Below are 14,095 nucleotides of genomic sequence, written 5' to 3'. Positions count from 1 at the left end.
CTTTCAACCTGCACATGCTGGCACCCACCTGAGGCTGTGGATTTTTTTTCAGTTGTAGGTTATGTGTCCAATTCAATCTCTTGTTGTGTATAATAGTTGTATGGGGGAGAGCAAAGGTCTGATTGCAGCTGCTACATAAACCACGCCTCGTGGAAGTCGCTCTGATCTCTCTTTATTTCCCCCCAAAGTTTCAAAGATACTTTAATTGTACAAAACCTAGTATTACCAGTTCTGCCTATAACTGCTAGAATATCTGTCTTCCTCCTCCTCCTCCTCCTCCTTCTCCTCCTCCTCCTCCTTCTTCCTCCTTCTTCTTTTTTAAAGATTCATTTATTTGTGTTGTTTATGGTAGTGCTGGGATTGAACCTGAAACCTCTGAATGTCAGGTATGAATATTTGCTGCACTGCTGCTCTGCTATCTTCCTGCCCTCTCTGCCTCTACTTATAATGAAATTAATCTCACCATGTGGATCCCAATCTCATGACCTCATATGAAAATAGTCTTGTGCTCCGTAGTGATGGGCCACATATGCTGTGGGACTCCCTCTTTATACTGAGGCTTGTTGTAAGCTATACCACCTAGGTTTGTGAAGTTTGCACAGCTATGAAATCACCAAACAATGGATTTCTCAGAACATGTTCCCATTGAGACAGATGACCAACCACACTTCTCAAGGGCACCCCCTCCAGACACCCTCACATTGAGGCTTAATGGTTCATCATAGCAATTTTGGTGGGGTGGGGTATGGACTTCTGGTGCAGGGCAGAAATCAGTGGATACAGTGTTCAAAGGGTAGCTCTGCTGTCCTTTCTGTGGCCAGCCTTCCTTAACTGCAGGAGCCTGCATGGCTTTTAAGGTTGGTAAGGTGGGCAGCATGTTCTTTTCTTGCGTCCTTCATACAGACATGATGATAGCATGTCATGCACAACTGCAGTGTTGCCCTTTAGAGGGAGGTCATACATTCATGTGAGTGACAAACTTAGAGGTCACCCTCACCCAAAGGTTAATTACCAGCTACCTCAGACCCTTGAGTCTAACACTGGGTTGAGAGTGACTTTCTTAACCATCCAGAATTGCTCTCTTTATTAGGAGCGTGCCATAGGCACTGGGAGAGACCCAGGGGAAAGGAGAAGGGTGGGATGGGTATTTTTTGGAGGGCTTGGCTTGCTCTGGACCTGAGTCACAGCCACACCCCCCTGTAGGTCCCATACATATTTTTTTAATTTATTCCCTTTTGTTGCCCTTGTTTTATTGTTGTAGTTATTGTTGTTGGATAGGACAGAGAGAAATGGAGAGAGGAAGGAAAGACAGGGGGAGAGAAAGACAGACACCTGCAGACCTGCTTCACTGCCTGTGAAGTGACTCCCCTGCAGGTGGGGAGCCGGGGATTTGAACCAGGATCCTTACACTGGTCATTGCACTTTGCGCCACCTGCGCTTAACCTGCTGTGCTACCGCCCAACTCGCCTGTTTTGTTTTTTAATATGGTGCTGGAGAAAAGGCCCAGGGCCTTATATAAGTACCAAGTTGCCTCCCTGGCCCAAATTTTTAGTTCTATATCTTTCAAGGCAGAGAGGAAGAGGAAGAGAGGGTGGGGCATGAAGGCAGACATACTGTCTGCCTGGATCAGAGGTTGGCCTCCTCCTTTGGTTTGGCCACACTGCGGCTTTCTTCCATTGCCAGGGAGGACTGGGACTACACAGCGTCTCTAGGCTGTCTCTGCCTGTGGTGCCAGGCACAGTTCAGGATAGGGGTATAACTACTGTAGTTGTCACTCCGAAGTGCTAGCGAAGACGATTGGACTTTGGGGTGGCTCAGGAATACCCCAGACCTCAGAGGGGATCCTCTCCTGGCATTGTAAATAAATAAACCACTACCAGCTGTGGTTTATTTATTTATTTTTGTCATACTAGGGATGGAACCCAGGGGTTCATTCATACTCGTGAGATGTGCGCGCTACTGCTGAGCTCCTTTCTTGGGCTCTATCTGCTGTGGCTTCTTTTAGGCTCTTGCCAGGTCTGTATCTGTTTCCTGGCCTGGCCCTCACTCCTCCAACCATCTCCATTTCCATCTCCATATATAAGGATGCAGGTCAGAGTGCAACATCAGCCTAAGACTGAACACTCTAGAAAACAGAGTATGCCGGGTGACCAAGCAAACCCCTGTTCCTTGGCATTGCAAGAAAACACATTGGTCTCCTGTGGCCAAAGCCATTTCAGAGACAGGAATAGATGGCCCAGGACGAATCTCAGTGGTAGCCTATGTGCCTGGGTTCAATTCCTGGCATCCCATTACACCTCTCACACACACACCCCTGCAAAAAAAAAGAAAGAAAGAAAAATAGGAAAAGGCTAGCAGCTTTATTGGACAAAAAGCTAGAAACCAAGGCAGAGAGCATTGTAACTTTGCTCCTAAAGCCAGGATGGAGTGCGAGCTGTACCCCTACAGAGGAAAGGTCAGCCCTGTGTCTGTTTGCTTTCTTCTGTTCTTTGCCAGACCCCATGTTTGGCAGCAGCAATGGTTGCAAATGTGCCCCGTGCCAAGGGGACAAATCTCACTCTCTGCCAGACCCCATGGGGGCCCCCACCCTCTCTACAGGAAGCCAAGTAGTAGCCTGGGGAAAGGTTCTGGACAAGAGCCCCAGTCCTGGGAGACCCACCCCAACTTTCCAGACAGGGCTTCCCAGGGAGGCATGATTGGCTGTTGCTGTCACTCTTGGTCTTGACTCCATTCTGTGGCTCGTCCTCACTGAATCAGGACGGACAAACCATGGACACAGAGGCCATGCTTAACACCCAATAACCCTCCCCTGAGTTGCCCAGGCTGTGCAGGGCACAAAAACAGCCTTGATCATTTGCTAGTATTGCACACAGACTATTATGCTTAGATCAGATCATGCAGATGTGTATGGCTCATAGAAACTACTGTGTAAGCAGTACCAGTGTGAGCACCCAGCCCTGCTATGAACGCTGACTAGAAAGAGGGTGCACAGGCCATCACTCACAGGCAGGCTCACTGGGTGTTATGAACACTGACTGACGACAGAGACCCCAGATCTTCCTCCAGAAACCCTTTTGCTCTCCTGGCTTCCCAGAATAGCCAGTGGATTTGCTTCCAGGGCACCTCACTGGGAGTTTGGCTGCTTTTAACATGTTAAACTCAACTTGTTTATCTTGGTGAACTCTCCTGGCTAGTGAGGAAATCCATCATTACACTTAGGTCCAAGTGGGGAAAAAGAACCTTTTGTATTCCTTAAGCCCATGTTGCTGTTAATTTTCGCAGAGGGTGGGTGCCCATGAGCACGGCTTCTGCGTTGATAGTAGAGTCTGTAGGCACGTGTGCATCATAAACAGAAACGTTCAATGCTGCAAACTGTCAGACACACGAAAGAAGAGAAGAACAGTATCATAGAGGCGCCCCCCCACCACCCCGTGCCTTTCATCCCACTCTGCACTCGGACAAGTGACCACACAGAAGCAGCGTTTGTGTCGCTGCTCATCCAGCCTCACTGAAGCATGACCCACACTCAGATTTAATCCATGAATATGACTTCTAAAGGTAACGGACTCCTTTCAGAAACACAGCTGTACTAACCACACCCTCTTGACAGCCATCCCTTAGTGTCCTTATCCAGTGAGTTTGCACATTTCTTTGGCTTGTCTGGGTTCCCATTCAGATGAGCATTTGGTTCATGTGCCTCTTGATCTCTGCTCCACTTTTCTGTTCTTTTTTTTTTTTTCCTTTTTTATTTTTCCATTTTCTTCTTCTGACCACATATTCAGCAAAGACAATGATTTGCTGATTGTGTACAACTTCCCTGGCACTAGGTTTTGCTCCTGAAGTGTACCTGCTTGAACACTCATCTACTTATACAATCTGATCTCATTACTTTAAGAGGTTTGATCTGATTGAAGTTTGATTTCTCTCTCTCTCTCTCTCTCTCTCTCTCTCTCTTTTCTTAAGGGTGGTGGTATGGCTTCCACTGTCAGGAGGTATGGTCTCTTTGATCATCTCCTTTTGTAGTTTATCTGTGGCTTCTGGCATTGTCAGCCAGATGTGTCCATTTTTAGGGTTTCCTACCAGCTTGCCACTTACCATTATGCAAGTGTATCTTCTAGGGTGAGCTCCAAGAAGTGGGTTTGCTAGTTCAGAGGGCAAGAGCGTAGCTCGTTGGATGTCTCCAAATGCCCCTCTAGTGGGGGCTGTACCGTTTTGCATTCCCACTGTGAACCAATCAGCGTGCCTATTCCTATATATGTTTGTCAGCAGAAGGTGCTCTCATGCTTTTGCATCTTTGCCAGTCTCATAGGTGAGAGATAGTAGCTTAGCCCAGTTTTACTTAGCATTTCTCTTGAGGCTCTCTATAAAAGTCTTCAGAAATTGGGAGTAACATTTACAAGTGGTGAACATTCTCAGAAAAATGGAGCTCTTGCGGTGAAAGGGCTGCTGGGCTCCACTGCCCTCAGGTTTCTGCAGCTTGTTTTGAAAAATCATCTCCCTGTAATGTGTTCCTGGCACCCAGAGAGTGTGTGTGTGTTGGGGGGGTAGGACTCTGAAGTTGATGTTCCTGGTTTCCCCAGTGGGTGATGTATGAAGAGGTGATGCTATGCCAGTAGGTGTGGGGCGATTTCCCTCACAAATTATTCTAGATCGCCTGGAGATCTGGAATGAACACTGTGTTAGATTCCAAGTTGTCCTGCAGCCAGGGAGCTCGCTTAACACCACTGCACCCTGTTTCCTGTGTTTTCATGCCGTTGGAGTCTTCCACCATAACCCCTATAATGTCTCGAAGTGCTGGCAAGGTCCAGGATACTTTGGGGGGGGCACTCTCTTAGCCACCTTTTGATCCTGGGTTGCTATCTGCATGCTCATTCTTACAACAAGCCAATGCTTTGACCTGCACACTGTAGCCATGGGGACTCATCAATCATATATATATATATATATATATATATATTTGCCTCCAAGGTTATCACTGGGGCTCGGTCCCTGCACTATGAATCCACTGCTCCTGGAGGCCATTTTTTTCATTTTTTATTGTTTTGCTGTTGCTGTTGTTGTTGTTAGGTAGGACAAAGAGAAATTGAGAAAGGAGAGGAAGATAAAGGCGGGAAGAGAAACATAGACACCTGCAGACCTGCTTCACCACTTGTGAAGCGACCCCCTATAGGTGGGGAGCCAGGGGCTCGAACCAGGATCCTTGCGTGGGTCCTTGTGCTTTGTACTATGTGTGCTTAACCCGTTGCGCTACCGCCCAGCCCCCCTCCATCATCACTTCTGCTTGTGGCTCCCACACTTTCTCTCTCACTCAGAGTCCTGTCCAGATTGCAGATGAGTGCCCTCCCCAACCGTTTCACCTTCAGTTACCTCTGCCAGCCACCCCTGCAGGCTATCACTGTGGAACCAGATCTTTCCAAGGTCCTTGCTTGCCCACTGTGTCTAGAAAGAAACCTCCTCTGTTGTACTCTGTCCCTGAACTCTGCTTTTTTTTCCAGGAAGCACTCCACTTAATGATTTGGCTTTTGTCATCTGTCTCTGGGGCTAGCTTCATATTACCTGAGGACCAGAACTTTGTTCCTGATTGGTTCTAAGCCTCAACTGTTCCGGACCCCAGACATGGCTCAGTGGGGTGTGTGGGCTAGGGCATGGGTGGCCAGGGGCTAATGTTGCTGTGCTTTATCTGCTGGTAACCACTGCAGAGTTCAGTTCATTCTGGGGATACTGGGGTCCCTCTAGATGGGACTTCACCTGTGGGGATCTTGGGAAAGCCCCTTCTTGTGCGCTGCCCCCTGGACTTCTTCTCTTCCACTTCTTGACTTACAGTGTGTTTTGATAGGAAGATTTTTTAATACATATAATGTGGTGCCAGGGAAAGAACGGAGGACTTTGTGCACATGTGACACTACAGAATGACCTCCCTGGTCCCAGTTTTATAATTCTTTGTCTTTAGGGAGGGGGGAGAGAGAAAGAGAGAGAGAGAGAGAGAGAGAGAGACAGAGAGACAGAGAGAAGAGACAGGGAGAGACACTGAAGCAGCACCATTCTTGGTGCTGTCCATGGTGCTCCCATGCAGTGCTGAGGATTGGGTCCATACCTCCTGTACAGTAAGGCATGTACTCTACCTGCTGAGTGATCTCTGGGCCTCTAAGAAGTCCCATTCCTGATTGCCATTATTCAGATCACTGGATGAGCCAATCACTACCTGCCCCGGTCTCCAGCTTCCATAAGGTCTGTCCTCTGTGTTGGCCCAGTCCCACTGTTTGCTGGGCTTCCCTGTGGGGGATATAAATGAAGCCTCAACCTACTCATCTCTGGGTTGGAGCCCCATGCTCTTCTGAGCACACTGATGACTGAGCAAGGCAGTACATAGTACTGGACTCAGTCTTCTGTCTGCGGGGATTTTGTAGTTTCACGGGAGAGGGGGTGGTTCCCAGGTAGCACGGCCCCGATCAACAGTGGCCCGTGCACACAGCACACAGGGGACAGCTGTGCAGAAGCCCTGTGCTGCTCAGGTGCCAGCACCCTACCTAGATCGGGGGGCAGCCATAAAAGGGGCATTGTTGCCACCTGTGGGACAGGTCTGGCGTGCCACACAGGACCTACTGCTGTCAGGAAGCCACTGGAAACTCTGGGAGGTTCATTCAAGGCCCCCTGCCAAAGCCGGTGATGTCAAAGGTAGAAGTTGTAACACTCCCACTTGTTCTCCTGGGTTGTAATGTGTGGTACTAACACGAAAGAGCTCCGGGGCCTGGCAGCCCTGCTCTTCAAGATGTGGGGTCGAAAAGGCATTGGGATTTACTTCTGCCTGTGTAATTCTCTTCCCCTCTAACATGGAAAGACAGACATGCAGACTTCAGGGTGGGATGTATATGTGTGTGGGGAGAGGTTGCTGACATGCTTTAACATGCCCTCTATGTTTTGCTCTTTTTTCCTTCCTTCCTTCCTTCCTTCCTTCCTTCCTTCCTTCCTTTCTTCCCTCTCTTCTTTTTCCTTTCTTTGTCAGGGTACTGTTAAACTGTAGCTTGTGCTGGTGATTGAACCTGGGACCTCAGAGCCTTAGGCATGAAAGTTATTTTTGATATAACCATTATGCCATCTCTGTGGCTCAAACACGCCCTCTAACAGAACCCCGGTTCTGACTCAAGGCTGCTCCTTGTCCTTTTCTCAACCACTGTTTCTTTTAGAAGCAGCCTAGGAAGAACATCATTTAACATGGGGACCATGTTTGACAGGCTGTGCTGGGTTGGATCCCTTGTGAGCTGAGAGGCCTGGGCTTTGATCACATTGCCAATCTGATAATGACTAGGCTGTGTGACCTTGAACAAGTTACCTGTGGCTTCCCAGAGCTGCCACAAAACATTGCGACTATGTAGTCTGTGCTGGATTTGACTTTTCTGTGCTGTGCCTGGGTCTCTTCAGGCTGCTGTAACGAATGGCACCACGGGGGCAGGGCAGGAGGTGGTGGGTTTTCTCACAGTTCTGGAGGCTGGAGGGCCAAGGCCTGGGTTCTTCCAGGTCCAGTCCATGTCTGGTAAGAACCGACTGCCTGGTTTGTTAATGGCCATATTCTCACACTAACCTTGTGTGATGGAAGGGGTGTGGGAGCTCTCTGGGCAAGGCAGTTGTGTTATAAGGACACCGATTTTGTTGATGGGGGCTCCACTCTTATGACTTGGTGACCTCCCGAATCCTCTCTGACGATAACACCACATTGGGCTGAAGACCCCAGCATGTGAGCCAGGGAGACACAGTCAGGCCATAGCAGGCTGCACTACCCATCTGCCCCCGTTGCTGAGCACTTGTCAGCTTTCTGTCTTCTTTTGTGCAGATGTGGAAGTACTGTCTTAGACCCTTAGTCGCCATGCAGAAAAGAAGAGGACAGTTCCTTGATGACCACGGATGTTGGGATTGTCTTTCCTTCATTTTTAAAAATTTGTGACTAATAGTAGGTGACAAGATAGCAGTTTATGTTCCACACTACGCCCACCGCCAAAGTTCTGTACCCCCCCCCCCGTGGTTTCTTTTTGTAATGAGATATATTGAGATTTTAGTAAATATCACCCCAAAGGAGAGTTACTTGCCCTGTGGAGTTTCCCAGACTTCCCGAGGAGATTAACTAAAACGGAAAGAACTCTCCAATAAATGAATCTTGCAAAGCTGAAAGAAGAGGTTTCCTGTTCCTTGAAGCTTTTATTAGATGAGGATGTGTCCCAGTAGAAAAATAGCAGTGATTTGAATTCTGTGGAACACTGCTGCCCTCATAACAGCCTGTGAACCCCACCCTGGTTTCACTAAGGGGGGAGGTATCGCCTCACCCTGTGGTCCCAGACAAGGCCACAAGTTGGCAGATGTGGGTGCCACCCCCGGCTGTGCCGGATCTTCGGATCTTTGCTTGTCTGCCTACGTGGGCCGCTTAGTTCTCTGAGCCTTGGTATTTTCAGTATGAAGTCTAAGGAGATAACTGCATATCTCATGAGGCTGTTTAGGTATTAAAGGAACCCACAAAGCTCTCAGGAAGATCCTTTTTCCCAGTAGGTGCTCAGTACATTGCAATATGCCAATATACTCTGTAGATAAAAGAATATACCTAAGCAATATCAACTATGTTCATGTCATGTTATATACCTTTTCATTTGATTATGTGTTTCATGATAACAAGACTTACTTATAAAGAGTAGTGATTCAGAAGCTCCCAGAGATTTGAGATCATGCTCTTGAGTAGCTTTTCCTTTAAAAATATATATATTTCATTTATTTACTTATTGGACAGAGACAGAGAGAAATCCAGAGGGGAGGGAAGGTAGAGAGGGAGAGAAACAAGAGAGGTCCCAGCAGCAGTGCTTCACCACTTGTGAAGCTTTCCCATTGTAGATGGGGACCAGGGGCTTGAACCCAGGTGCTTGTGCATGATAACATGTGCACTCAACCAGGTGTGCCACCACCTGGCACCATTTCCCATATTTTTAATGCAGTGCTGAGGACTAAAACAAGTGTGCTGCACAGGCATGGCCCTTCTGAGAAGCCTCCTGGCCCAACCTTTTCAATCCTGGATACTTAGAGAGACAGAGAGTGGGGAGAGGGGGAAAGACAGCAGAGCATCCATCACTCCACCACCCAAGGAGCTCCTCTGGTGCTGTCCGTGGTGACCCCGTGTCATGCTGGGCCTTGGACACCCAGCCTCGCTCTTGGTATGACATGTACTCTACCTGCCGAGCCACTTGCTGGCCCTGCTTTCCTACTGTAGCAATGTGATCCTTTGCCCTTTCCTTCCCTACCAGTACCATCTGTGGAACTGGGGCACCCGGGGAGGAGCACAGGGTAGGTGCTGGCCAAAGCAAGGGCAAGTCTCAGAACCCTGCAGGACTCCCTCTTCTCTGGGAAACCATCAGAATGGGGGGGACGGGGAATGAGCTGCTCAGGGCCAGTCTCTGCCCCTTTTTTGAGGTCTCAGGGCATTCTGGGAGGGGGTTTAGGGCTGGGACCATGGACTTGAACTGCCCTTCTCTTGAATCTACTGATGGCATGATTCCCTGGGTGGCTGCTGACCTCTCTCCCTGAGGGAGCTTGCAGCAGCCTCTGTCCCATCTGCCACCTCGAGAGGCTGTGAGTGAAGTCCCAGAGTCTTCAACTCTTCACACTCAGGCTTAAAACTGCACAAAGCCAGGAGGAAAGTCACCATGCTGAGTCCTAAAGCCAGTGCAACTTGTTAGTGTTTGTCTCGGCAGCCACTCTGTGGCTATGTCTGCACTTCTGTTGCTGCTGGTAGATCGACATCACTTTCCAAGCAAACGCAGTGTTGAGTGCATCGGTGTGGGTGTGTCACCGACGCCCCCTGTGCTTTCTGGACCAGCCCTAGGGGGGGAGGGGTGGGGGGGAAGATGAATGGGTGTTTGGACTGTAGGAAGGAATTGGGGAGGTGAGTAGCAGCGAGAATGTGTAGGTGAGTAGCAGCGAGAATGTGTATGTGCGAATGTGTATGTGCGTAGCAGGACCAGAATGCGCTTCTTTTAAACTTCCAAGTAAGGGTCGAGCGGTGGCACACCTGGTTAAGCACGCATAGTAAAATTCAAAGTTCACTACTTTCTCCTGTGTGCCCATGTATTCTCGCCCACAAATCTTATCCCTGCTTATTGAATGGCTATTTTGGACCACTAAACCAGATGCTGGTATAAGCAAATAAGACAGGAACCTCCTCAAAGAGAGGGGGGGCGTTTAAAATCTCAGGAAATGACTCAAGCTAGTGACTTCATTGCCTGATCATGAGTAAGGAGTTGGGAATCCTAGCTGGCACACCCTCCCCTAAAGCAGACACCCCCAGAGGCAAGGCGGCCAACTTAAGTATCATCTCTGTATGTTTGCCATACAGAAGGCAAACCTTCGTGACATCTTGCTCATTCTCTGCTCCTTACCTCTCTTGCAAGCTGTTGGGTCTTATGGTGCTGGTGGTTTAGTGACTCTACAGAGTGACTCTTATTTTTCCTTTATAACCAGAATTGACCGGAAGATGTCAAGTACTCACACCAACTACAAGCTGGACGAGGCCCAGGCTATCATGAGCGAGCTGCGGACCATCAGGAAAGCCATCTGTACTGGCGAGAAGGAGCGGCAGGACCTGATGCAGGTATGAGGTGCCCGGCCTCTTGACTGTGCATCTGCCTGTCAAGTGTTCTTTCCTTTAAAAGCGTTTGGCGACTGGGGAGGCAATACAGAAGTAGAGTGCAGACATTGCATGCCTGACGTCCTGAGTTCAATCACTGGCACCTTATATGCTGGCATGATGCTCTCGTCTCTTGCTCTCGATAAATACACAAACAAATCTTAAAGTCAGAGACATTTTTGAATTCTGTCTTTCCAATATAGATCATATCTTTATTGTACATAACATTTGCATATCTTTACATCACATATATTATATATGTATGTGCATCTATAATATTCTAGAACATATTTATTCATTTCCATGGCTACTATGACAAAGTACCACACACTAGGTGGTTTAAACCACAGAAATGTATTCTCTTCGAGTCTGGAGGACAGAAGTTTGAAATTAAGGTATCAGCAAGGCTAGGCTATTTTTTTTTAAATTATCTTTATTTATTGGATAGAAACAGCCAGAAATCGAGAGGGAAGGAGGAGACAGACAGAGAGACACCTGCAGCCCTGCTTCAGCACTCGCACAGCTTTCCCCCTGCAGGTGGGGGCCAGGGGCTCGAACCTGGGTCCTTTTGCACTATAAAATGTCACTCAACAAGGTGTGCCACCACCCAGCCCCCTTTTCTTTTCTTTATAAAGTGCTGGGGAATGAACTCAAGGCAGCACACATATGTGATAATACTCAGCTGCTCTCTGGCCCACTTTAAAAAAAAAAAAAAAAAAAAAACCCAGAGCACTGTTCAGCAGGTGGTGCAGGGGATTGAACCTGGGACTTAGGAGCCTCACACATGAGAGTCTCTTTGCATAGCCATTATGCTATCTCCCCTGCCCCCCACTCACTGTTTATTCCATATATATCTATATTGAGAGGGAGGGAGGGAGGGAGGGAGAGAGCGGGGGGGAATGGGAGACATAGTTCAGTACCACTCCACCATTCACGGCACTCCTTTGGTGCTGTCCATGGTGCTTCCATCTGGTGTCATGACTTGAACCCAGGGCCTGATACATGCTAAGATCTATACTTTCCCCACCTCGTAAAGAAGCTTCCACCCTGGCCCTGCAAGGGGTTGACTAACCCTACAGGGAAGGGAAAGATGACCAAGTCTGTTCACGTGCTTTGTCTCCTTCCATTGCAGAGTCTGGCCAAGCTGACGGATAGCTTCCGGAACAGCTGTTCTCTCACCGAGCCCCTGCAGGAGCTGCCGCATGGCACAGGCCTGCTGTTGTCACAGCAGTTCTGTGATGCTGGCTCTCAGACTGATGCCATTGGGGAGGTAGGCTGGCCTGGGAGGGAAGGCTGCGGTTTTGACTCTTGCGCCATAGAACTTTGTAGAGTACTGCTCTCAGCTAACCTTTAATGTAAAGGTCTAGAAAGCCAGCATTTTAGGTCTTGCTGGCCTACTGAGTCTCTGCCACAGCCACTCAGCTCTGTCACTGTTGTGGTGAAGCTGCCGTAGGTGACGCATTAAGAGATGGGTGTGGCTGTGTGCCAATAGCATCTTGCTTACCACAGCAGGGTGGGTACATTTGGCCTGCGGACTGGGTTTTGCTGACTTCTTGCTTAAAGCAGTGATTTTCAAAGACTTTTTGACTGTATCACCTTGGGTTATATACTCTGCTATTTCTTATTCTTCTGAAATATTGAATTGAATTAGAATTAATTCTGTTTGGAACTGGGAGAATTTTTATAATGCACCTTTTGTGTGGTTCCAGGGGATAAATCAGGGATTCACACATACACATAGCAGAGCTGCCTCTCTGAGGAGAGAGAGAGAGAGACTCTCTAAAGTACCACTCCATCATCCACAGAGTTCTTTGGACTTATCCATAGGGTATCTCTATGGTGTTACGACTTGATTTCAGGGTCTTATGAATGTTAATATATGCTCTTCATAATTTTTTAATTCATAAAACCTTGACTTTGCCAAGGAGACAACGTTGGCAACATCATTTGAAACAGGGTGGTGAAAGATGCCTACTGTCATTGAGTGAAGTTTGACACTTTTTGCAAATGGAAGAGTGGCTTGGAGGGCTTCCTTTTCTGAGGATTGACTAAGCAAAAGTACCACTGAAGCATAAATACCACAGAAAAGCAAAATGCCACTGAAATGCATAATGCCCCTCCCAAAATTAAATAAAGCAAAAAGGAAAGAACAATTGCTAAAACCTCTGGGTTTTAAAGGATTAGCTGACATTTGGAGATGTCGGCAAAGAGCGGCTCTTGCTGGGGAGTATAGCATGATAAGTAATGAGTCTTTAGGTCTTGGATGCCTTATTTGTTATTTCCCACTCAGTGCTCTCAAAAGCATGCTCAAACCGGGAAGGGAGCTCATCAGTACGGGACATATCTTAGCACTCTCGAGGCCCTGTACAAAATATGGTGCTTCTTTTTGCCTTTGTATCAACTTTTACAAAGTAATTCCCTGTTTCTTTGAAAGCATAATTTGTGTGTGCCCAGTGGGTAGAGTGCAGAACTTGTGTGCATGAGATCCTGTGTTCAGTCTCCGGCACTACATATGCCAGAGCAGTGCCTTGGTTTCTCTCTCGCTCATTAAATAAATGAATGAACCTATCAAAAGTTGAAGCAAAACATAATTTATGGTGCTTAGAATTCCACAAAAATAGGGAAACTTGTTCACTGTTAAAAATGTATACATGCAGGAGTCGGGCGGTAGCGCAGCGGGTTAAGCGCATGTGGCGTGAAGTGCAGGGACTGGCATAAGGATCCCGGTTTGAGCCCCCGGCTCCCCACCTGCAAGGGAGTCGCTTCACAGCCGGTGAAACAGGTCTGCAGATGTCTATCTTTCTTTCCCCCTCTCTGTCTTCCCCTCCTCTCTCCATTTCTCTCTGTCCTATCCAACAATGACAGCATCAACAACAACAATAATAACTACAACAACAACAGAAAAACAAGGGCAACAAAAGGGAAAATAAATAAATTTTTTAAAAAACTTTAAAAAATACATACATGTATTGGTGTTGGGAGAGCGAAGGTTCTCCTGGCCCTGCGCCCAGCCCCCACCAGCCAGAGGGGCCAGTTTGTATCACCTGGTGTGCGTTATTCTGGACCTTGAAGGTGTGGAGACCTAGAGACAATTTCAAAGAATGTCCATACTTGTACTCCCAAAATGTATGTAGTGTTATAAGCCTATAGTTTGAGTCACTAACGTTTGAGTAAAATAAGATTTGTCATTGCTGCTGAAAGTTTAAATATATTTTCTATTTTGAAAATGTGTTTTTAATATGTGTTTTTTTTTTCTGTTCTGGCAAGTTTGTCTTTGATGATAAAACAAGACTTGTGGACAGAGTCCGGCTTAATTGGCAGTATGAGGAAGCCCGGAAGAGGTAAGAAGCACCTTTCCTGACCTGGCCTTCTGCTCCTTTCCTTTCTCCGTTGCAGAGATGACAAGCAGAGCCCCGGTGCTTTTAATCTGAAAGCAGT

The 14,095-nt window shown here is 47.7% G+C and overlaps 1 protein-coding gene across 1 annotated transcript in view; it reads left to right on the top strand.

Annotated features, from left to right (window-relative positions):
* The window catches only part of WWC3 (WWC family member 3), a 69,656-nt gene that overhangs the window by 13,615 nt on the left and 41,946 nt on the right, over positions 1-14,095 (top strand). The window contains exons 3-5 of the mRNA XM_060183095.1: positions 10,492-10,621; positions 11,790-11,927; positions 13,925-13,998. Of these exons, the coding sequence (XP_060039078.1) occupies positions 10,492-10,621; positions 11,790-11,927; positions 13,925-13,998 (342 nt within the window). The remainder of the gene's footprint in view (positions 1-10,491; positions 10,622-11,789; positions 11,928-13,924; positions 13,999-14,095) is intronic.

Source organism: Erinaceus europaeus, chromosome X (assembly GCF_950295315.1).
Source record: "Erinaceus europaeus chromosome X, mEriEur2.1, whole genome shotgun sequence".
In the NCBI taxonomy this organism is placed as follows: Eukaryota; Metazoa; Chordata; class Mammalia; order Eulipotyphla; family Erinaceidae; genus Erinaceus; species Erinaceus europaeus.
Note: the sequence above shows the minus strand (reverse complement) of the source record. Positions and strands in the feature narration are given on the sequence as shown.